The sequence below is a fragment of the Alexandromys fortis genome, unplaced genomic scaffold (assembly GCF_014885135.2).
Source record: "Alexandromys fortis isolate MF-2015 unplaced genomic scaffold, M_Fortis_MF-2015_v1.1 scaffold_142, whole genome shotgun sequence".
Lineage (NCBI taxonomy): Eukaryota > Metazoa > Chordata > Mammalia > Rodentia > Cricetidae > Alexandromys > Alexandromys fortis.
This window is the reverse complement of record NW_026068057.1, coordinates 3815691-3842410: the sequence shown is the minus strand read 5'-3', so window position 1 is coordinate 3842410 and position 26720 is coordinate 3815691. Positions and strand designations below refer to the sequence as shown.

At 34.5% G+C, this 26720-nt stretch overlaps 1 protein-coding gene across 1 annotated transcript; it reads left to right on the top strand.

The window, feature by feature from the left end:
* The first annotated feature begins 713 nt into the window (after positions 1–713).
* Positions 714–22336, top strand: Rgs18 (regulator of G protein signaling 18). Its single transcript, XM_050119994.1, has 5 exons — positions 714–979; positions 1443–1544; positions 2588–2649; positions 18941–19107; positions 20995–22336. Exons 1-5 carry the CDS (start codon positions 861–863, stop codon positions 21250–21252), a joined length of 708 nt encoding a protein of 235 aa, XP_049975951.1. The 5' UTR covers positions 714–860; the 3' UTR covers positions 21253–22336.
* Positions 22337–26720: the final 4384 nt, after the last annotated feature.

The following is a 26720-nucleotide window of genomic DNA, read 5'->3' as shown; positions in this document are numbered from 1 at the left end:
CTCCAACTTTTAGATTCATGAAAGAGTTTTTAAAAAATGACTAAATAAATTAGGATTGTGAATTTTCTTTTGGAAAAAGGATTTAAAATAAACTAACATACAAATTGTCATTACTAGTTGAAACATTTCATTAAGAACATTTTAGCAATAAAAGTCAAGGTGCCAAATTCCACAAAAGATACTCTATATTACAAGTACAAGAATGTGGTGTTAAACTTTCTGTGTTACTCTTCTCAATTCACTTTACATACTTATCTAAATAATCTAATTGGTTTCAAATCATTTTATGGAACGATGCTGTGAGTTCTATTCTCCCTTTCGTTTACAAATGGTGACCTATTGTCTCACATTGATGCGATGTATTAAACAAATTTAATTAATCAACACTACACTGCATTATCTGAACAAGTGTAATTTAAGGCAATTTACTAAAGCTAAATAAAATTACAGTTTTCAGGAGAGCAGAAATGAGCTGCGAAAGTTTGATAACAAGCCTTGCCACAGGACGTTTTCCGTCCTATGGGAGATGACAACGCCACTGACATTCGCTGAAGCTTCTTCCTGCAAGCTTGAAAGGGAAGCTGCGCTGTGGTAACACCCGTTCTTATCTTAAGGGCCAAAAGTGGTTTTGAGAATGTGTGGTATCATTTCCTTCAGCAACTCAGGACAGAACCAATCTTGAGTTCCTCATTTCTACATTGCAAAAGCAGAAACACAGCTCACGGTCTTGTCTGGTCTTTCTCCTCTGCAAGCCCCGTGTGAAGGCTTTTATCCACCATGTATAACTATGAAATAGCATTCTTCCTTGGAAGAGAGACAGATTGAGTGAACCTGACATCTCTTGTTCATCAGAACATAATATGGAAATGTCACTAGTTTTCTTTTCTCAATTAAATATGTGTGAATCAAAAGAGAAAACCTTTTTCAAACTAATGCATGGGTCAGGAAAAGAAGAAGCAAGCATCGAGTCCAAAATCAGGTAAAATTAGAGATGTTTAAGTCAGCTTTGTACTTTAAAATGCATGATTGAATAACTTTGTTAGCTCTGACTTTTTAAATACTTTGTTGAAAATATACTGATTGTAGTGCTGCAAATGAGGGGAGAAACTTTATTTATTTATTTATTTATTACATTTTGGGAATAAAAAATGTTTAGTCTAATTTTGCTTCATTTTTAAGAGGTTGATAATTTTAGTCACAGCAAAGCGTTAAAATAATAAATAATGGAACAGACTCTCAAATAATAGTCTGTTGAAGTAAAAAAGATTATACGTGGTAGACTCTATGCTAATTCCTCTTTTTACTGTTGAAGTAACCCTGATAAGTCAAAGAAGGTGTATTTCTGAATGGGTGTGGGTGTGTATCAATTCCAAATTTATTGGATAGGTTAATAGGATTTCTATGACATCAGAATTACTCTGAATGTGTTATTGCTTTTACAGAGCTAAAGAGAAAAGGAACAGATTAAGTCTTCTCCTGCAGAGGCCTGATTTCCATGGAGAGACTCAGACCAGCAGATCTGCCTTCTTGGCCAAAGAAACAAGGTGGGAACCATCACTTCATTGTGAGCATAGTGTTCTGGTTCTATAATTAATTATTAGAGAAAAGGAAATAAAAATCAATACGCTATTAAAAATCTATTGTAAAGTGAACATAGTTCAACATTTTAGTTCCCCAAACAAAGAATAGTCCTAGGGTTCAACCACTTTCATAACCCAAATCAAATATTTACAAGAACTTTTAAAAGTATTCTCTCATAATTAATAGACCTGTCCATTTTAAATGATATACTTTATAGCCATAAACTGATAAATACTAATTTGTTTTAATACTGTAAAATTGTCACCAGGAAAGGTTATTTATCTCTTTCCTCAGACATTTTCAAGAAACTACCTTATGTATGATAGCAAAGAATACCAAATAAAGGAAATTTTATAGTTTGGGTAAGCATTTTCTTAACTAAAATGAAAAGTTTGTCTTATATGTTAGCTTACTTTTATTCAAAATTTGAATATGTCTAGTTAAAGAGGAAAAAATTTTCACGTTTTGCTTTATTAGCATCTCCAATCATGTCAAAAACAACTTTTGTCTTATCCCCTTGAAACTTCACCAAACTTCATACATTTTCAAAAAAGATACAAACAAATGAACAAAACTGAGCACCTTGTGGTTACAGATAGAAGGAAATTGCATATTTTTTTTAAAGAAAGGACTTTGAAAAATAGTGTTTATGCTTCCTTATTTGCTAATTTTTTTAATGTGATTTTTAAATGTGCTCTCTGTCTCACTTTCTCTCTCAAACTGACTTCTCTTATTTTTTGTACTTTTACTTTAATACATGACTACTTTTACTTAAAAACTACAATTGTGACACTTTGAGTAAACATGCAATATTTCATTGCTCAATGGGGAAGTTCAAAAGAAAACGGACTCATGTTGAAGATCTTACTGACATTTTGACTTGGCTTATAAAAGCAGGAGAGCGCTTCGAAGGTATCAGTGGAAAGCTAGGCTTCAGAGTCCCTGCAGAGAGATTCAGAAGTAAACATGCTGCTCACTCCATCAACAAACTTTCTGTTTTCTGCAGAGTCTCCCCTCACGAAGCAGAGAAATGGGCTGAATCATTTGATAAACTGCTTTCTCATAGAGGTCAGTGGTATTTTTATCTAGCCCTCATTTCTTAATAAAATATTAAAAATAGATGCTTGCAGTTATGAAAGGCAAAACAGTATCAGTGTTTATATAGCAGTAAAGAATTTGCAGTATTCTGAGTTTTAGTCAAAGGGGATAGCTAAGGAAAAGAGTAGGCATCTAAAGGAAAAAATATTTTTAATTTTCTTACTTGTTCAGAAGTACTTACTATTGGTGAAATCTTAATTATTTCTTTATTCTCCAGTTAACAACTATAACATTTAAATTTTAAATTTTTATTTTAAATTTCCTATATTTGAATTAATTTTATTAAAAGTATACTAAATACAGTAACCACATTATTTTGTTCTTAATAATCAAAAACTTGAAGTGGTTTCTTTGATAGACATTTAGAGAACTCTCATGAAGACAGCTTGTTAAGAAAACTGTTATAAAACCTGCAGGTAGTTCTATAACAGATCCATTTTTAAAAATTATTTCTTTTTTGATATTATAATTACAGTATTTCCCCTTCCCTTGCCTCTTTACATAAACTCTCATGTAGTCTTCATTGCTCTTTTTCAATTTCATGACCTAACTTTTTTCACTAATTTTTGTTATATGCATATATGTAGATGTATTTTTAAAGCAGAATTTTATAGAGAGGTTAAGAATCAGGTGTTTTTTAATGCTGAGCATTGTGTGCTATTTAGGAGAAGAGGCCAAAGTAGAACAGGCTTGATTCTTCAACCTTAAGTTTGGTTCAGGGTCAAGCAGTCGGGATTATAACTTCCAGTACGAGGCTTGCAAACTTTTCTGAACTCAGTTCATCAATTTTCTCAAGTCTGAAATTCAAAATTTGCACTTATTACTTAGTAGAAAAATACATTTATTTTCTTTACTTAAAAGTTTTTACTTACTTAATTAGACGCACCAGCATCCTCGGTCACAGCTTCTCTTTGTGCTCTCCACTTACAGCATAGTCGTTTGTTCTTTGAAACACCATCACTTTTATGCTCCTTCCCCAGACTATTCCAAGAACAGGACAGGAAAGCACTTTACCCTTGAGCGTGGCAGACCCTGCAGGCTTTCCATCCTCAGGTGTGTGCGCTAAAAGTGATTCTCATGACCAGGGAAACGTGGAGAGGAACACTAGGAACTATGCTTCTTTCGGCACTAGGAAGAAGCCATTGCCTTTGTGTTTCCTAATCTACTAACATATGCAGAATGCTAAATATTCTCATTGCTTATTGGGCACATTTAATATGATTTCTTCTGTGCCGAACACTGGGTCACATCCTATAATCCCAGTACTATGGAGTTGGGAACAGGAGGAGCAGATTTATGACTAGCCTCATTTGCATAATAGGTTTGAAGTCAGTCTGGGCTCTGATACTCTGATTCAAACAATTAAAATAATTTCTCCTAATACTTTGATAACTACAATAAGTTATTGTTCATCGTCACTCCACTATATGTATGGAACATACAAGTCAATTCTCTTCCAACATAAGTAAATTTACACTCAGTCCCTAAGCTGTCTGTATCTTCTACTTCCTTTTACCCCCTTTAGTCTTTTTATACTCTATATTCTGCTTTCAATTTCTATTAGTGTGTGCTGACCATAACTCTATCTTCTACTTCTATGAGATGAACTTCTTTATATTCCACATGGAGCCTCTGTCTTTATACCCGAATTATTCAGCACGACGTATTTTCTCCTATTTCTCCTATTCTCATTTACTCCTATTACCACATATTAGAAAACTACATCCTGTTTGTGAGGATATACAATATTCTGAATATGAAGGCATACCACACATTCTTATGAATTCACCTGTTGATGCATACCTAAGTAAACTGTGTACATTTAACATTGCCTATAAGGTCAGCTGAACTATTTTGTTATAAATATTTTACTTCAGGTTGATACAAGTTCCTTCTTAATTGCAACTTATAAAGAATTTACTTTTTAGAATTTTCTTTCAGTTATCATTTTGTACATACTTCTCATCAGTCTCAATTAATAAATATAATGTTTAAAAGAGGATTCTTCTTTAAAACTGAGTCATGGTTTGTTAGAAATAGAGATATATGGTTTTATTTGTAGGGCCTCACAGGAACATGAACTCTAAAAAATATCAAGTGTCTACATATTAAAACTAAATTCATTCTTAAAAAGTTATAAAGGAGCCCCCCTGAGATGTGAGAAGTTTCTGTAACAGAAATGTCTGTATAATCTTAGTTACGCTCTTTAATCATGTTGGGTTTCAGTTCCCACAGCTGTAAACCAAGAATCTTTTATTTCCCAAGCAACAGATTCAAATGACGAATAAGAAGCTAACAAATAGTGGCATCTACACAAATACAAATGACTTCTGCAATAATGAATTACAATAATTATCACATTAAAATAATCTTTTTCTATTTCCAGTAAATTATAAACTAGACGGCAAAGAGAAAAGGAGTTGGAATTTCAATTGGAAGTAGTGTTTGATCTGGATTTATTACCCCAATTAACTTACTATATAGCAATTTCATCATGCCCTTGACATCCAAAGTGAAGAAATATTAGGACATGGATAAGTCCTACCTCACATTCTGTAATTTCCATTTACGAGTACTGAAAAGCAAAGGGGTTAAATTGAATTTGACACTATTTTTCCCTAGTGGTGGAAATATTAACAAACTGTAAACTACTCACAAGTTAAGAGAAAGCAATGTGAATTTAAACAGTCATCCCTCACCTACTTGTATATTAAAATCACATCTTATGGCCAAAGTACTAAATAGTTAAATAAATTCACAAATTATGCTACTAGTATTACTTTATTGGTTCAATAATTTTTCATTGCAATGATAATTGTAACACTAAATTATGAAATTTCAATAATTGCCTAAAACACTCTGGACTACAATATTAAACTCAGTCTATTTCTAGTAATTTGTCACTATGAGTATAAAATAAAATTAGATGAATAGTTGAAAAGTGATCCTATTGTAAAAATACATGCACACATATACAGACATTTCAAAAAAGTCCCTAATCCTTTAAATTATATATAAATTCCCTGGGATTATATGGGATGGTTATTCAAATTTAGTATGCCGTTATCTGTATAAAGGTAATGAAACATTAAATTTAGTCAAGCAAGGAATTAAGTTACATATCAAACGAGGTGCAGTAGAAATCTGGTTGCATTGTTTCATAAAATGAGCTCTTGTAAAAAACAGCAAAGACTCACTGGAAGTAGTAGCTTTATTAATAGAACTACAGAATAAGTAGTGTTGACTCTAGCTCCAGAGGAACCATGGAAATTCACTAGCCGTACAAAATGAAAGAGATGTTCCAAGCGTCGGGTGGTCTAGGTTTGAGACTTCCATTGTTTGACTAACTCAGGGAATCAGAAAAGTGTTTCTTTATTGCAGTATGTACCTTAAAATCGGGAGAGTTTTTTTAAAAAAAAAAATGGCAAACAGTACCCAGTAGAGTAAAACAGAAGAACCTCTGGGTTTCCCTATATTCCAAAGAAAGAAAGATAAGAGGTGTTTGGATAATTACCATTTTAAGATTTATTTATATTTATTTATTTTATTATTTACACATAAGATAGTTTTGCTGTGCACAAATATACACCACATGTATAAGAACAGGACTTCCATTCCCTGGGACTGGATTTAAGGATGATTGTGAGCCTCCATATAGGTACACGGAACTGAGCTAAACCTGGGTCCTCTGCAAGAGCTGCCAATTTTCTGAAATGCTCAGCTAACTATAAAGCCCAGCTTCGATGATTTTCTTCCTTATAGTTTAATTTTTAAATTAATTTGAAACACATAGAAGGTTAAATCCAATGAATTGTGTATATGGCTAGAACTTTTGTTAATAAATAAAAATGGTGAGCAAGGAAGTCAGGACCACGAGGGGTGCACCCTCCCACTGAGACTGTGGGGCTGATCTATTGGGAGCTCACCAAGGCCAGCTGGACTGCGACTGAAAAACCATGGGATAAAACCGGACTCTCTGAACATGGCTGACAATGAGGGCTGATGAGAAGCCAAGGACAATGGCACTGGGTTTTGATCTTACTTCATGTTCTGGCTTTGTGGGAGCCTAGCCAGTTTGGATGTCCACCTTCCTAGACCAAGATGGAGCGGGGAGGACCTTGGACTTGCCACAGGGCAGGGAACCCTGACTGCTGTTTGGACTGGAGTGGGAGGGGGGAGAAGAGTGGGGGGAGGGGGAGAAGGGTGGGAGGAGGGGGAGGAAAATGGGAGGCTGGGAGGAGGCGGAAACTTTTTTTTCCTTTTCTCAATAAAAAAAAGTACCAAAAAAAAAAGAAAAAATGGTTTCATTAATGTTATTATGTGTCATATTAATATAAGGTATTAGTGGTAGGAAAAAAAAAACAAATGAAGATAATATGAAAACAATGTATGAGAATCAAGATCTTCCACAAAAACAAATATGTTCTAAAATGAATATTTAATTAAATGAGTTCAGTGATACATGGCAAATTTTAAAACAACAGAATCCAACTTTTGTTCCTTATGTATTTCTATGATAATTTTCAGTTACTTTTATTCTAAATCTTTATTTATTGGAAATTTGCATGTAGTTGAAAATGAACCCTAAAAAAACTGTAATTAAAATTTATGCATTTAGTAATTTACAAATTCTGTTTAGTAAAACAAAATGTACTCATGAATCAAAAAAATAATATCATAGTGTAGTCTGCCATTCATAATCATTAATTTCAAATTACATTGACTACCTTTATAGAAGTGAGACTTATCACCATGAATATAAATATTGTATGTGATATAATACAAGTGAAATGCTGTGTATTATACAGACACACACATATATGTATACATACACACACTCACACACTCAAAGAGAGAAAGAGAGAAAAAGTATTTTGGCATAATACAAAATCAATTTGAGGCCAAACTTTGGGGAACTTTTATGCTGCAAACCTCCTCTGAAGGCCAATGGAATACCTACAAGGACTTTTCAAATAAAATCCTGTATACTGAGTAAAAACCAAGTTGGAAAAAAAATTCAATGATCTTGCTAAGATACTGATTGTGTGCATCTACTTTAGAGTGAGGAGGTTTAAAGAAAAGGATGAGTCAGCAATATCTTGGTTTTTCTCTCCATTAAGTGGAAGATAATGTTCCTGCTTTACATGGGAAGTGCAAGAAAAGACATATAGAGAGTAACGGGTTACTATTAGCGACTCATTAGTTGACATAAAACCTTATCAGCAGCTTTTCAGTGTTTCCGAGGCTCAGACCTGGAATATTAAGTGACTCTGGCACATAGATAGACAAGTTGCAAACTGTCACAGAGGGATTTGGAAGAGAATAGCACCTTCTGCGAGAGGAGTCTCTATCAATTAGGAAATACTTCACTGCTCATTTTGATTGTCCTTTCCTAGTCATTGCAAATATTCAAAATATTTTCATTAAGATTAGTTCATTAGAGGCTTTTATACCTTTAATTATGGCTCTAAAATATTTTTGCTGAAGATCACTTGTAATATATAAGGGTAAGAATAGAACAACAGTCATTATTCCTTGGATTTAAAGATGTAAATTGATTAAACTGTGTAAAATATTAGTTGCAAATTTGAGTATGAGCCACAAGGAAACCTATGCTTAACTTTTGAAAAAGGAAATGAGTATTTCTCCTTATATTTTCCATTTTGTGTTTTTTGAAGTTATTCTTTAAATTCTATTTATATACCAGTTTTCTATACAATAAAGGGTTTTAATGTCCCACAAAGTTAAGTTTCTGACCCAAAATAACCCATGTCAGCAGCTTTATAATCTAGATAAAGGTTAGAAATTTTAAAAGTCTGTATTAAATTTGGGACACATGCTTAAATCATTATTACAAAGGAAACCATGTACGCTATGGCATCTCAGACCTACAAAGTCAAATATTAAAGGAGAAATCATTCAAAATGATACTTAAAATTTTATACTGTACCTAAGCATCCAGATTTAGAGTTTCTTGATTCGTTTCCTTTGGTTTCTTGGCATCTGAACAACACTGGAACAGATGCAAGATGTTCAATTTAGAAACATCAAATTATAAGTATTTCATGTTTGTATGACACATGGGGCAAGCATCTCCAGTGTGAATTCTGGTCCCAGGTTCCATCAAGTACTGTGGCAATTACACTCACAGCTTCTGCCTGCTTGGAATGTTGCTGCCTCTGAGGAAGTTTTTTCTTTGTGGTCTAACCTAGCACTGCCATCCAGAGTAAGAGGAACAGGATGTTCAAACTTTCTGACTTTGCTTGCTTAAAATTTTTAAACAAAATTTCTTTAAATATAAAACAAATGTTTGTTTTCTTTACTTTATTGTCACTGATGTACGATTATATCACCAAAACTCATTCACTTAAGTGACCATGTAATGAGATCTCATAGCACACCCAGCAAGAACTTTCCTTGATACTATTCTTGCTTTAATATTTATATCAACCCAAGACTAGTCAACAGGACCAAAAGCTTTTGTGTATTGTAACAAAGAACAACAGATGAGGCAAACTGCCTTCCTTATCCAGTGAAGTACTATAAATGAAATAACACTTTTTCTAGACCACTTATGCTAAAAGAAATGCAAGCTGATTGTCCTACTATTCCAAATAGAACTAATGACTCTTCAATTATCCTTTGTTTATCCTTGGTACACATGTCTGTCCTATCAGCTAATTTCCATATTAATCAACTAGTAGCCTTTCATTGTCTTCATGGCCACTTATTATATAAAATTGACTTGAGTTCAATCTCCCATGTGATCTTCTTTCTGAGCAAATTATGTATCTGACATGCACTTCATCTATAAACACATTGGGTTTAATCATGTATGATTTTTATGAAGAGCAAATAAAAATCACAATAACCAAAGGAATATAATAGTGATACAAGTCCTCTGCAAATACTCAGAACTTTTTCTATAATTAATATTTACTATAATATTAATATTACTGCATTTGAATTCCTAACACGGACTTCATACTAGGTGATTCTCAGTTAAAATGGACTAAAGATTATTTTCCATTTAATAAAAGTTTTCGATATATGATCAGTGACAATTTGTTTTAGGTATCTTTACAAATATGCTGCTGTAAACAAACACTATTAATATGAAAAGTAATGGCTATGTTCTGAAGTGAAAACAATTACTCGTTCACAGATATCATCAGTGAGTCAAGTGTTCAGTCTGTTTCCACATGACAAACGAATAAAAATATAATTTGAAAAAAAATATGTTAACCATTTACTGAGGTCAGTGCAACTACTCAAAAACCAAATGAACAAAACATTGAGTTTTCATTTCTAAACTAGATATAACTGGAATAAAAAAATGTATTGGTACAATATGACGGGCACTCGATTTTTAACTTGCTTTCCTTCCATTTGTATTCAAACAATAAGAAAAGAATAAATGAGGAAGACAAGAAACAAAAATCCTTCTATTACACAAGAGAATAGACAGGAGAATGAGACATAAACAGAATAATCCCCAGCGATACATTTTTAATAACTACGAAGGATATATTTCCATATGATTATTCTGTAGTTTTTATAATTAAAGTTATCTGGAAATGTCCTCAAAATCATTTTTGGTCTTGACTCCAAGTATTTTCTAACATATATTTGAAAATCTCCTAGAGAAATTGATTTTATCAAAACTTTTTAGTTAAGTATATCACCATATTGAACTTCAGTAAGAAATAAGAATTAATTCAGAAAATACCAGGATCCTAGGTGCTCTGACAGTACATATTAGAGACAAATGAAAATGATAAACTACTTTAAGAATCAAGTCTAAGAAAAATGGAAATATATTTGGAAGAAACATCACAATATTTTCAAAATTTGAAAAAAAAAGGAAGTATGGGGTAAAAATAAATAAGCCCAGCTTCTTTCCATAGACCCAAATATTTGTAACGAGGCCCAGAGGATGCCTTTTCCTTCATTGGTTGGTTGGTTATATTTTAACCCTGATTAGAGCTGAGGTAAAGGCCTTGACCTCATTTCTAACCATCTGATTCTCAGCTTCTTTCGTAGTGATTCTTCTTTCACTGGAGAGACATGCTTCACTTTCAAAATCAGCTTTAAATTCACAGTTATAGTGTCCTTTCCTTTCAGTTCTTATTTTCTTTCTAGTTCATTATAGCAGAATATGGAGACTAAGCAAGGACAAAGAAGTGGAAGAGGAGACTAGACTGCGAATCTATGGTTTTAGGCATACAGAGAGAAAAGGAGGAAGTTTCCCTCTGTTAGCAACCAGTAGCCAAACAATGCTTATGTCACTTATTTCTAAAGTTATCATCTTGCTTTCCTCTGTCATATGAAATACTAAAAGAGTCTTGCAGTTGGGTATTTACTAATTAGAGGAAGAACCCCGTGGACAGTGGTAGTGACACAAACTTTTACATAGAAGTTCAGGAACTGTGATTCAGCCAAGGGGGGTATTCAAACAAGAACACACTTGAGGAAAATCATGCCAGGAGGCCCAACTTGCTAATCAACTGTAGTAAAAGTGGGACCTCTGATTGCTAATTCTGTTAGATCATTCTGATAGCTGTTAAGATTTTAAAGTATTAAGGCCAGAGATCAATTAGTTTTGCTATGGAATCTTGTATATTTTCCCATATTTGGACATCATATACTGTTCATAAAAATTCATCCAAAAATCTTATCCATTTATTTTTCTCTTAAACATTCCAAGAAAAAGCGCATCGCTCAGTATGAAAAATAAGCCTGTAAATAATACACTGACTGAGCTAACAAAGCGAAAGGAGCAACTAAATATCACTCAATTGACCCTCATGACTGCTTCTCTGAGGTCAGTTCGCTGACTCATTCAGCAAATGCTGAGCATTCAGTCAGCAAATGGATGTTGTTTTTGAGCTGAAAAGTCTCACAGCATGTAAGGACTGCATGTGCCTTCTACAACTTGCTAGGAGTTTCAATTTGTCTCCTCAAGGTATTTTCGTCTGGCCTTTCATTTCCTCCATACTCTCCTCACTAACGTGTAATTACCAACATTTGTTTTTCCGGGTCCTTGTGTTACAGAAAAGTAGAACCTTGCTTGACCAGAGAAATCCCACTGCAAGAAGTACAGAGGCAATGTAACATTTTTGTCTTGAGTGGGGGCAGCGTTCATTGTTCTAATGCTTAGTGATATTTCAGTTTTCCCGGCCATTTTCTGACTACTGAATCCTTATAATTCTAACATATTAAAAGGACTAATTACAACATAAAATCTAATCACATAATGCATCATGACAATACAGATGAATTCTATGTGTTGGAGAAATAAATGTGTATACACAAAATGTAGTTTGGAGGTTTATTTCCTATAGTTGCTATATCAATTTTCCAAACCGATGGCAACTTAATCCCAAATCCAATCTAACAGTTGTGTAGTTGAGAAGTCTAGGATAGGTGCCATGACAATAAAATCAAAGTGTCATCAGGCACTCATTCTTGGGGGAGGATCTAAGGGATAATCTCTTTATCACTCATCTGGGTCACTAAGATATTTGTTCTTTTCCCAAAAACAAAGGAAAATCTCACCTTTGAGAATTCAGGACATTTCTTAGATTTTACCTTCCAACCTCCAGGTTTAAAGGCAAAAAATAGAGATACAGTCTATTCTTTCTCCTGTCTCTTCCACCTTTAAGGACTCTTGACAAGCTTGATCTACCTGGTTACTCTTCCCACCACCTCACATCATGCCCTGAAGTCACATATTCAAGTTTCCTTTGTTTATGTCAGGTTACATATCTCTGGATAATAGAATTTTTATGTCACTCGAAATCAAGCCCATAGACTTGTATATGGCAAGCAGAGCTCTATCACTAAGCTAACCAGCCCTTAAATATAAACCTTTTGAAAACTATTATAGTCATCCTGTAGTTCAGATTAATTTTCCTTACATATATGTTTGGTATGTTATTCTATAACTGTCAGTTATTTTGATTTAGTAAGTTTAGTCTATTATCATTGTCTACTTATTCATAACTAAAAATATCTGTGTATATTTTATATTTGTGATGACTGAACATTTAATAATATATTATTATGAGATGGAAATAGTCTTGATTTTGAAGTCATTTTAATTGACAATAATGGTATTTCATTCAACTTTCCTCAGCTTAACGTCTACCTTGTATACATCTCTTATCTTCATTTTCTTGATTTGTATAGAGTGGTTCTGTTTAGTCCATTTAAATATAATATTGATAGAGATAAAATTTATCTCATATGTTACTATTTATCTTCACTCTGCAATGTGATAGTAAAACAAAGCCCCGCTATTACACACAGTTAGATAAGAGAAACCCTGTCTGAACACCCCCCCAATAAATCTTTTAGTTCAGAGAAGTTTCATTGTTTCTGAAGTTTTTTCTCTCCTTCAAGTTCAGAAAACATATAAAAAAAAAGTACAGCAAGAAAGAGAAGTTTCAGGGAAAAAGGTTGAAATGTAGGAAGAAGCTTAGAAAAAAAGGAGCAGGCAGCACTGAAGAGAAAGTAGAAGAACACAACGTTCTGAATTCTTAAGTTGAGGCTTATTGGAGAACAGAGAAATTTAAAACATGAGAGACAGATTCAGAGAATAGAACTACACTGGACATGGAGATAGGATGTTTTAAAACCTTATTAAAGTGAATTATATCTTACAGATTGTTCATTTGAGAGGATTACAATTACATCATTTCTCGTTCCCTTTCCATACTTCCTCAAAACCCTCCCATGTGCCCCTAATTATCTAATATCAAAAGTTAGTCCTGAAAATATAAGTACAAGTGTCAGCATGAAGATACAGCATGTTACATTTGTATTTTGAGGACTATATGTATAGTTTGTGTGTGTGTGTGTGTGTGTGTGTGTGTGTGTGTGTGTGTGTGATGTTGAAGTGTGTATGGGTTCACATGGGTTTGTGAATGAAGACTCAGAGATACTTTGAGAATGAACTTAACCTTTATGGCTGCAAGGATCCCACCCCTGTTGGACTGAAACCTTTTTCCATAGCCCAGGGCAATTTTATGTTTCCCAATATTTACACTTTAACCAGCATATCCCATATGCTCATAACAACCTAAATACAATGCCAAGTGCAAATATCTGATTCAGGAGGTACCACAGCTTTCTGGGTTGTGCTCTAATCAAGTTTTGCATAGGCTTTCTATCCATGGGAAACTCTTAGACAAGTTCACATAGGACAACAAAGGTATCTGTAACATAAAGGATAGATTAGAACTGGGTGCTAACTCCAGAACTAGGCCAAGTTTGGCACAGCGGGGATTGGTACTTTTTGTCAACTCTTTGATGCCAGGCCAGCAAGAAACTCTGCCACAACTATGTGTCTTTCTTAGTGTCTTAGTTAGGATTTCTATTGCTGTGAAGAGACACCATGACCATGTGTTTATAAGAAAAACACTTAATTGGGACTGGCTTACAGTTCAGAGGTTTAGTTCGTTATCATAATGTTAGGAAGCAAATGGTGTGTAGATAAACACAGTGCTGAAGAGGTAGCTGAGAGTTATACATCTGGTTCTGCAGGCAGCAGGAAGTGACAATGCCACAATGGACAGGCATGAGCTTCTGAGACCTCAAAGACCACCCCTTGTTGATGCACTTCCATCAAGAAAGCCACATCTCCGCTTGGTGCCATTCCCTATGAATGATGGGGGTCATTTTATTCAAATCACGACTGTTTGGGTTTCTATTGATGTGAAGAGACACCATGACCATGGCAACTCCTATAAAAGAAAACATTTAAATGGAACTGGCTTACAGTTTCAGAGGTTTCGTCCATTATTGTTATGGTAGGAAACATGGTGGCATGCAGGCAGACATGGCACCTTTAGAAGGAACTGAGAGTTCTATATCTGTATAGGCCGGCAACAGAAAGAGAATGCCACACGAAGCAGGCCTTGAGCATCTAGACCTCCAAGTCAGTCTCTAGTGACACTCTTCCCTAACAAAGCCACACCTACTCCAACAAGACCACATCGCCTAGTAGTGCCACTTGCTATGTGCCTATAGGATTCATTTTTTTTTTCAAACCACCACAGTATGTGTGAGTTTGAGCATGTGTGTGTAAAAAAGAAGAGAAAAAGAGTCTTTGAATTTGAAAAGAAATATTTTAAAGGAAGAGTTGTTTCAGTATTATACATCTGTCTAAATGTTCGAATATGGCTAACAAATTCTCCCCATGTAACAACTTACCTGTGGCAACAGGAAAAAATAGATTTTTTTCTTTTTTGTATTGATTTTATTGAGCTATACATTTTTCTCTGTTCCCCTCTATTCTTCTCCCCCTCCCTTTCAAATCTCTGCCATGGTCCCTATTCTCTCAATTTACTCAGGAGATCTTGTCTTTTTCTACTTCCCATGTAGACTAGATCCATGTATGTCTTTCTTAGAGTCCTTATTGTTGTCTAGGTTCTCTGGAATTGTGATTTTTAGGCTGGTTTTCTTTGCTTTATGTTTAAAAACTAGTAATGCATGAGTGAATCTGATAATTGTCTTTCTGGTCTGGGTTACCTCATTCAATCCATTTCCTTGCAAATTTCAAGATGTCATTATTTTTTTCTGCTATGTAGTACTCCATTGTGTAAATGTACCACATTTTCCTTATCCATTCTTTGGTTGAGGGGCATTTGGGTTGTTTCCAGGTTCTGGCTATGACAAACAATGCTGCTTTGAACATAGTTAAACCATTTTATAACTAGAAAGTGAGACAAAATCCAAAGAAAGTTTGTCAAAATACTTTCATTCCAACTCAAAAATCATTTCCTCTAAGGAAGTTTATCTAAATGTCTGCATGAAGTATATTTCTCTTCTCTCAATGCTTTTTCTACAATACAACTCCAATATAAGCAAACAGTTTCACATTTTTCTACTGATTACAAATGAAAACCTATGGTTAAAAGACAAATTATCAACATACAGTACATGTAACTTTTCACATAATTAAAAAAATCTATGAACTCTAACTTATGATCCTCTTGTCTCCATGTCATTCAACATACCCTACTGCCTAAAAAGGAGACCAAGAAAAGATAAAATGAGGTGATAATTGAGGACAGAAGGAAGACAGAAAGATAAAAAGAATCATACAGGATAATGTAGACTGAATTGTCTTACTAATTACAATTCTGTAATAGATTTTTTCCTTTTGTCCTAAAAATGCATAAAAATACCGATTTTGTATGTTTTCCTTTTACCAAAAATAGATTTTTTTTCTCAAATAATATATCCTGATTATGCTTTCTCTACATCTACTCTTCACACATAACCCCATATCCATGTCCTTTCTTTCTCTCATTAGAAACAGACTTCTAAAGGATAATAATAAAATAAAATATAATAAGAAAAAACTAAAACAAACACATAGGAATTAGATGAAAATAGAAAACAGACAAAAACATCCCAAGGAAAAAAGCACAAGAAATGGATTAGATGCAAAATCTTACTTGTTTTACCACACAGGAATCCTATAAAACCACAAAACCAGAAGCCATTATATAAACAGAAAGGACCTGAAATTTAAAAAAAAAAAATAAAAGGGAATTTAAAAATGGAGAAAAAAATTAAAACTAAAAGATAAAATTTAAAAGGAAAAAGAAAAGTCCCTGACACATTATGAAACAAGAAACTTCCAACGACGTCATAGAAGTTGTTTTCTGTTGTTTGTCTTTTGCTTGGGTATGAAACTCACCCATAAGAGTGTTTTGGTTCCCCTGTAAGGCATCCTTGGAGAAACTAAATATCCTTCTGCAAGTGGTTATCAATTGGAGATGGCTTCTGTGCTAGGGATAGAGGCATGTCTCCAATTCTTCTTTTAGCTCTGGACCCTCTCTAGTGTAGACTAATACAGTCCCATGCATGCTGCCTTGTTCTCTGTGAGTTCATATTGCATCAGTCCTGTTGATTTAGAGGGCCTTCTTTCCTTGGTGTCTTCCAGTCCCTCTGGCTCTTGTACCTTTCCACACCCTTTTCCACCAAATTCCCTTATCCCTGAGTGGAGGAATTGAGGGAGACATCCCATTTAGGACTGAGTGTTCTAAGATACCTCACTCTTGGCCTGTCTGGCTGTGGGTCTCTCCATTTGTTCTCATCTGCTGCAGGATGATGCTTCTCTGATGATGGCTGAGCAAGGCGCTGATGTAGGGGTATAGCAGAATGGCACTATGAGTCGTTTTATTGCTACATTTCTCATTTATAGACAGTAGTATCTTTTTTTACTCTAGATCTCTGGGCTCTCTAGTCTCAGGTTCTTGGTCACCAGAGCAGTGTTGAGTATTGTTTCCATATCATAGAATGATCTTAAGTCAAATCAATTATTGATTGATTTCTCTTACAAGCATGCGCCATCATTGTACTAGCATATCTTGCAGGCAGAACATCGTTGTAGATCATAGAGTTCTGTGGCTGGCTTTGTGTTTGCATTTCTCCTTTGGTAGTATTCTGTTTTATCATTAGCAAAGCAGCTACACCTGAATCTCCTGCTATTTCAGCTACTGACTGTGGCTCTGCAATCACAGCCCCGCTGCTCAGGCGCAAGTCCTGAAAGAACTGCCTCTGCAGCAAAATATAGTTTTTAATTAAGTCTCTAATTGTTTTATTTTACCAATAAAGACTTGCAAGTCAGATACTGGGGCGAAAACTTTCTAGCTCTGAGAGGGCAAAAAGCAGCCAGCAGACCTTCCTTTTTAGCCGACAACACACACTCAAAAAGTCCCTCCCTACTACTTCCTGTGCATTTTTCTATCCATTTTCCAGACTCCCTCTTCCTATGAATACTTCTTATCAGCTAGTCGTTGGCTTCACCACTTGACCCAAGGTTCTGTTTAATTAATACAAATTTAGGGTTCATATTGCGATCATATATCCTGTAACAGTATCATGTGGCGCATACCTCCTGGTACCAAGAACACTAGCTAGTAGAGGTAAAAGTACTATGTAGACGCTGACTCGTCTTTTCCGTGTTCAGTATGTTGTGTAGTTGTTGTCTTCAACAATAATGTCTTTCCATTAGATCCTCCCATTTCAGCCAATAATCTCAATTTTAAAAAAAGTCTCATAACCAGAAAAAGAAAAGCTAGCCAAAGCAGTTGAAAAAACACCAGCTTAAAGTCAGAATGTCTTACAGTAGAATTTGTAGGTTGATACATTTTATCTATAAAAGCTTTACATGGTCAAACATAAATTATCGATAATATCCACAAATATTACCACCCTCGTCATTACCACTGCCACCACCACCATGATGGAGTAGTTATCGTGTACCAGTCACTTTTTTAGCATTTAGCAAAGGTCAGCACATCTAATTCACTAGTTAGCTCTGTCAGGTAGATAGCATTTTCTTAATTTTAAATATTCAGAATTTTAAAAATTCAGAAGCTTGATTGTGTAAAAGGAAAAAACCATTCAAAGACACATAGGAGGTAGGCAATCATAATATTGAGTCTAGGTAATTTTGTAGAACTTATTGACTGTCTCAAACACTGATGGCATATAAGACAAAAGGACAAAAACAGTGTATTTAAATGTTTAAATGGTAAATGTCAAGTTGCTACTTTACATATGTCTCATATTCTTTTGATTTTAAAATATGTACTTCATAAAATAGTATTTGATTTTATATTCCTCAAAATTTTCACAAATACATATTACTAAATTATGCTTTATTTTCATTCTCTTTCCATCATGAATTATTTCCTTCAAAGCATGTGAGAAGTCTCATGGAATATGTTAGGCCTGAGAATTTAAGCCTGTTCATACTCAGGACAGGCAGGCAGTGTGAATTTGGTGCAGAGACTTGGAAAAAGAAGATAGACGGTGTAGAAATTGGAAATGTAGAGACAATGGAAACAGAACTTGAGGGTCTCCAGCACAAGAAACATGGTCTGATAGTGGGCAGAATGGAATCCAAGAGAAAAATTTTAGAAGTCTATAGAACAATCCTTCTATGTCATGAATAGAAGATATGTAAATTGAGCTGTGTAGAATAATCCCTTTTACTCCTAGATTTAAGGATCTAGATCTATGTGTAGTTTAGCCATATTTCATAGAAACAGTATCCTTCTTCATTTGTTCAAAAAGTTATTTTATATGAAGCACCCACACATATTGGTTAAAGGTGTAGGTGTAGAATTAGAAGGAGACTAACTTTTACTGTTAGAACTTGCCTATGATTTAATATCAAGTAGGGCATCTTTCCAGCATGAATGTGTTATAGTAACAAAATATTATTTGGTTTTGGCAGATGGACTGGATTCTTTTACCAGATTTCTTAAAACTGAATTCAGTGAGGAAAACATTGAATTTTGGGTAGCCTGTGAAGATTTCAAGAAATGCAAGGAACCTCAACAAATCAGCCTAAAAGCCAAAGCAATATATGAGAAATTCATTCAGAACGATGCTCCAAAAGAGGTACAGTGATAAATGACAACACATGTAACTCCTTGACACTTTCATGGGTTCTGTTTTCACCCCACTCATTCTACCAGAGAGCTCAAGATTTTGTTAAAGTTAAACTGGTTAATTGCAAATTTCTACTTATTGACATAATATTATAGTGGATTAAAACTATAAAATCAATCTTCAGAGCTAGACAAAGTGAATAAAGTTGCAACATTTTGATTCTTTCTATAATCTTTATTAACTACATTAGCAGAAACAACTTATTCGAAACTAAAGATTTCTGAATGCGATAAAGACAAGACACACAAATATAAGTATGTTGAACACTGTTTAAAAATCATGTAATACTTTACAAGATTATACTTAGTCAGCAGCATTAAAGGTAGTTAAAGGTGCTTATCTACAAGCCTTAAGACCCAAATTCAACGCCCAGCCCCCACATTGTGTAAAAAGGCAACCAGCTCCCCTAATGTGTTCTCTGATAGTCACACTATTCTATAGCATGCATGTCCTCAAAATAATAAATATAATTTAAAAATAATTTATCTACCTATGTAAAATTTCATCTGTTCAAAGAAGTTATTTTGTCATCTTAGGACAGCCCAAAAGAAAATAATTAGTAGACAAATGATGTAACTCTATTTTGGCAGTGTTTCGAGTGAAAAACAATTGTCCTTTCTTTTGATTCCAACTAAATGAGTACAGTCTATAAGTTGACTATAAGTTTGGCAGATATTGGCTGTCATTAAATATTAAATTATTTGATGTTTCTAACTGTATTTAATAAGCAGTATTTCTACTTCCAGAGTGGAACCAATGCTTTTGATATTCAACTACGAATTATTACTATCATGATACCTTTTGCTTGTTAGACAAATACCTAAGTTCATTCAAATTAAAGAAAAAAGAAAAGAAAATATTTTGCTCCCATTTCGGAGGACATGTGGTTTTGTTGATTTGGGCTCTTTGACAAATCTATATGTAATTGCAGAAATGCGTGGCAGAGAAACTTGCTCACTTTATAGTGCCTAAAAGTAGAGAGGGGGAGCAGGCAATAGGAAGAAATAGAAATGAACTGAGGGAGAGACCAGAATTCCAGTACCTTCTCAATGCAGGATTTCAAGAACCTAACTTCTTTGAGCTAGATCCTACCTCCTAAGGATTACATCACTGTCTAATTACATCACAGTGCTACAGGGTAACAACAAAACCTTGATTATTAAACTTATATTAACAAATCTCTGGAAAATCCTTAATACTGAAGCTATAACATACTCTGTAAAGCAATACTCTTTATATGAATATATTGCTCTAAGAAAGGGTGTTCGCGTAATTATGTAAAAACATAACAGGTTATATGGTTACCCAAAGTGGAAAACAGGATAGCTTCCTGAAAATATAATATTAATTCCAAATACATCAACAGGAATATAATAAAATTAATTATATGAGATTGTATGTTAAAGACACATTCATCTGTCGATACATTTTTGCTTGTAGGAAAAATAACATGATGAAAAAAAGTAGCAGCTTGAACAGAAGGGTCTTATTGATATCCCAACCACGCCCAATCTCTCATTCCCTATAACATAAACTCTAACTTCTGTGACTTTAGTTCCTCACTGTGAAAATGGGTGAGTTAAAGTAATGATCATGTGGAAGCCACCATTCCATTATTCAACTGTGCAGTGTTGGAATAAGCATGACTATTAACAAAGAGATAGGAGAGCCAGGTAAGACACCTCAACTGCACTCTTGTATTCCTAGACCCTAGGAGAAAGAACCCCATATCCAAACACACCATAGATAGCCCTTCTAATACTATAAGACTACGAGATGTTCTCAAAGACATTGTATTAGATAGCCTGTAATTATACCTTGTTCCTATTTATACAGGTTAACCTTGACTTTCACACCAAAGAAGTAATTACTAAGAGCATCACACAGCCAACTCTCCAAAGTTTTGACGCAGCACAAAGCAGAGTCTACCAGCTCATGGAACAAGACAGTTACAAACGCTTTCTGAAATCCGAAATCTACTTACATTTGATAGAAGGAAGCCCTCAGAGACGATCAAATCTTAGGAGACGGTCACGATCATTTACCTACAATGAGTTCCAAGACGTAAAGTCAGATGTTGCCATTTGGTTATAAGTAGAAGTAATATTCCTTATTTTGGTGGTAAATGTGTGTAACTGCTTCTAAAACACAGCTTGTGTGCAGTAAAAAAAAATTATTATACTTTTCAAATAACCAGGCAATAGTATTTTTTAAATGTAATAACTTTTATATTAAAATGATTCACAGTCTTTCTTCCACCATATTTTATAAAAACATATCTTTATATTCTATTCATAATAAAAAGCCTTTATTTTCTCATTCACCATCAGTAAAAAGACACCAGAAGATCTTTGTAACATGTTGAAGTAAAATGTAAACATTTCAGCTATGTCAGGTTTAGTTTGGATCATTTTTTTCTAGGTATAGAAAAGGTACTTAGATAACTGTATATCCATATGATATTGTGTTTAATGATGGGTTACAGCATATAGAAATGATCTATTTCTTATCGTGGGGAAGGGTGGACATATGTTGTGTACTAATTCAGAATAGCTGTCTATCACTTCAACATTGATACCAGCAACAAAAAAATGCATAAAAACACATTTCTCTCTACAGATTAAGCAGATTAATCATAACCCAGGTAGATATGGGAGACTGGACTCACACTCACTCTAACTGATAAATATTCCCCACTAGATGGAGGTACACTCTTGTTCACCGGAGCATGCTCACATTAATATATCTCTCCATATCCACTAAGAGAACAACATTCTTTCCCAGCGAATGAATGTGCCACTGAAATAACACCAGTCAGTGTTTGGATGATGATGACCTCATACTTCCACAAAAGTTTTATGTCTCACATTCGGAATTTGAAAATTGGGGTAGAAATTTAAAATGAGAAGCAACGATAAAAGAAATATACAAACTGGACAACATCGGCATCTGTCAATTATGTTTTTTTACCTATTACATTCTTAAAATCCTTGCCTAATAATATATGATGCATATATATAATAAACGTATATCTATATCAAAGAAATATTTAATTGCAATGTGTTACAAGACCTGTACATGTATTAAATATGGTGTACTTTCAGATTACTAAATGCTATCATTTTAGTTGAGGTGTAAATAAATTCTACCATCCATAATAATAAAAACTGTAAAAATACTTTGTCTATTGATGTCATTTATTTCTTCCAATATCTCTATATTCTTATTTTTGAATGACACTGAGATAGGAAAATCCTATTTATCTATTTTGTCACTTATATTAAAGTTAATAATTTATACTTTTTAAAATATAGAAACAATCTACTACATATTTTAAAGAGCCTCTAGAAAGGTGATTTTTATTTTTTTCTTTGGTGGATTTATATTTCTTATAAGAAGCATGTCTCTTCCACAGAATATAATTGTGTTATATACTAAACTAAGATGGCACATGCTTTCTCTTCTGATTATAAAATTTATGATTTGCTTTTACTAGCATTATTTTGGAAATACACCCTCGATACTAATTTACGTATTTGTTTATTTATTTGTTTAGATTTTACCAAGCAAGTTTTAAAACAGTCACAACAGACAAATCATTCCTGAGCCTGAGAACCTGGTACTCTGTCCTTGAGACTGAGAGCCTCAATAGTAGTAGTCTCGGAACAGGTGTTATCACTAGCGTGCAATCAATGGACAGGTAATTATCCAATCCACAAGGCAGGATACTGCAGTCATCCTAATCTTGCGCCTCAAATCTCTGAGGTTCCTGGAAAACTGCTGGTTCCCTTTCCAGGATGAAAGCTGGAAACTTTAGTTTTACTATCAGTGAAGGAATTAGCTGCAGAAGAGAATGTGAGGGCAAAACAACTCCCTGTCAATAGGAGAGGCCACAAGAGAAAAGAGAGAGAGAGAGAGAACTTCCTTCTAAAATACTGTATTTACGTTCCCCTCCCCGCCACACACATCTTAACAGAAAGAGTTGCATTCATAAGGGTGGCCTTCCTACATCATTCAAGATAATTCTTTAGATGAGACTCCCTACTGAGGTCATTCTAATCTGCGACAGTTTGACGTGAAAACCAGTTATAATAACTTGTAATATTTTTTTTCAAAATGATTCAATGTTTGTGTTAAATATTTAGTTCACTATGATAAGATACCTTACAGATACAAATATAGAAGTTATGTCTTTTTAATGTTTTTAAAATGGTCCTTTTGCATTTTGCATACCTTTTCTAACTCCTGCTTTTTCCCCTTGTCCCACTCCTCCCACCTTCTCCACACCCCATCACCCATCCACTTCTCAAAGATGGAAAGGCTTCCCATGGGGAGTCAACAAACTCTGACACATCACTTTGAGGAAGGAACAAAGCCCTCCCCCCTTATATTTAGCCTCAGCAAAGTATCCCTCCAAAAAGAATGGCCTCCAAAAATTCAATTCAAGCACTAGGGATAAATCCTGGTCCTGCTGCCAGTGGCCCCACAGAATGTCCCAGCCACACAATTGTCACCCACCATCAGAGGGCCTGGTTTTGGCCTATGCAGGTTCCCCAACTGTCAGTCAGGAGCCAGTGAGCTCCCACTAGCTCAGGTCAGCTTCAGCTGCTTCTGTGGGTATCTCAATCATGGTCTTAACCCTTTGCTTATATTATATTATCATATATATTATATTGTCTATTTATAACATATATTATCAATATAACATATATATTCTCATTTCTCCTTCTCTTTGACTGGACTCCGAGAACTTGGCCCGGTGCTAGTTGTGGATCCCTGAATCTGCTTCTATCAGTTGCTGGATGAAGGTAGGAAGGAAGGAAGGAAGAAAGGAAGGAAGGAGGGAGGGAGGGAGGGAGGGAGGGAGGGAGGGAGGGAGAGAGAGAGAGAGAGAGAGAGAGAGAGAGAGAGAGAGAGAGAGAGAGAGAGAGAGAGAGAGAGAGAGAGAGAGAATGAGAGAAAGAAAGAAAGAAGAAAGAAAATTTTAGGATTATATTTGAAGTGTAGGAAACAGAAAACACAGCTTGGATGTTCTGATCAGTGAAATGAATGTCAGAATGTTTTTTATGCCTTTTTATGTTTCACATACAGATTCTTTTTGAAACTGCTTGCAGTTATTGATAATAAAGTACATGCTCTGTTTGCCTCTTGATTTAAGCAGAAGAATGCCTTTAAATGTAAGTACATACACAGATTTGGTTTAATTCTAGAATTTTCAGTTCCTGAAGTTCATAAACAAAAGTTGATACTTTTGTTTTGAAAAGTTAAAAGCTGTTAATTGTATATTTAATAGGTCAATTATTGTCTAGCCACATGGAATCAAGAGAACTTTATGTAGAAGGCAGCCCAGTGTTTCGCTAAAGAATGAAGATTTTCAATGAGGCACATGTAAACTTCGACTCTGACTGTGGCACTTTTTCAGAGTAAAATAAGCAAATTAATTTAGAAAAATTCATTATTTTGATTTTCAAATTAGAACAAAACATTTTCAGTGGTCCAACTGTGATTAAGATTTGAAATGTTTGTAAAGTATCAAGTAAGGAATAATAGGCTTTGATATCTAAAACAAATTATAGCCACTACTCTCTGAGGCCTTGATTACACATCAGCAAATATTCTGTGTGCATAATTAGTTATTCATTAATAAAATGTATACATGCTGCGTATATCAAAGCCATTTATGATTTTACATTACATAGAAAAGTAAATAATGATGCTCTGTTTAAATGAAAAGATATAAAAAATTGAATCAATATTTTCTAAAGGTGAAAATAAAACAATTATTTAAATTTTCTTAAGTTTTTACTTAAGAACTAAAGAATAAAACATACTGAAGATACATCTCATAAAAATAGTCACACTTACCTATGGAACTTACTAAAATTAAATGTCCTAATTTTATTTCTCCCTTTTATTATTTTATATGATCTTATAGTCACTTTCCCAATTTCTTAATTATTACTAATCAAATACTTATTCAAAATGTGCATTACTGTATAACCTGAAGTAATTTCAACAATGGAAAGAAAAGGTAAAAGATTGAAACATATCTTCTGTAATATATTGAATGATTGAACAGATATTTAATGATCATTTTTATTTGATTGATACTTTTGGCTAAATCCAGTATCAATGACATATGGCACTAGCTAAATATCATATTTTGGAACACATTGTTTTCATTCATTTTTATTTAGTCACAAAGTACAACAAAGTTCCATTATATTTGTCATTCTTCACCACTGTTTCAGTCAAATATGAAATTGCTAAATTATAAAGAGGAATAAGACAGCGCCATCTGTCATAGGATAGCATGCCTAATGACCTTCATATATGAACAGACACATATGACTATTATTTCAATATCATATGCTGAAAATGTTCAAGTATCTTGCCTTAATTTGGTATGAAATTACAGAAAGTCATCTCCCTAAAATATAGTAAAGTACCAACTTCATTCTTTTCTGCTTCAGAATATGTCCTAGTACCTTCTTTAAGTGCTGTGCTGAGTACTGACTCATTATGTGTCCACAGAACTGTGCTTCTTAACGCATCTAAAAATAGTTCTCACCCCAGGGCTTGCAAGTAAATATGTGGTTAGCCAGTACTGCATCAAAGACTAATTAAAAAAAAAAAACTTTAAGCAAAGTTATTGATTTGAGATAGTCAAGACAGAAGAAGGACAGAGATGAGAGAGCAAGGAAAGAGATAGTTTAATTGAGGGAGCCATTATGGGGCTAACAAGGAACCTGGCATTAGGGAAATTACAGGAATCAACAAGGATGACACCAGCTAAGACCCTAAGCAATAGAGGAGAGGGTACCTGAACTGGCCTTGCCCTGTAGTAAGACTGATGAATATCTTAAATATCACCATAGAGCCTTCATCAGCAACTGATGGAAATGAAGTCAGAGGCCAGCATCGGAGAACTGGACTGAGCTCCCAAAGTCCAGCTGAAGAATGGGAGGAGTGGGCCAAGATGGGTACACCCACGGAAATAGTGTACCTGAGCTAATGAGAGCTCACCAACTCCAGCAAGACAGGGAAGGAAATAGCATAGGTGCAAACTAGTCTCTCTGAATGTGAATGACAGTTGTATGGTTGGGGCAGACTTCAGGGTCACTGGCAGGGACAGCAGGATATATCCCTACTGTTTATATTGGTGTTTTTGGAACCTATTCTCTTTGGATGGATACCTTGCTCAGCCTAGATATAGTAGGGAGAACCTTGGGCCTTCCCCCAAAGAAATGTGCCTTGTCCTCTCTGAAAAGCAATGGAAATGCAGAAAATTTTACTTTATAAATTTATATATTTAATAGTATAACACACAAATACTAGACCTTGTCCTATTGTGACTAGTGTTCTTGTGTTTGGCTGATGTCTCTTCAAGAACTTCTCTTGTCTGAAGAGCAGACAAAGAAGGGGGGATCTGAGGGAGAGAGAAGATGTGAGAGAGATAGGAAGAGAGGAGGGAGGAGAAACTGACTGGGATGTATTGTATGGGAGAAGGTTTAGTATATATAATAATACTATATATAATATATAATCTTGAGATATATATA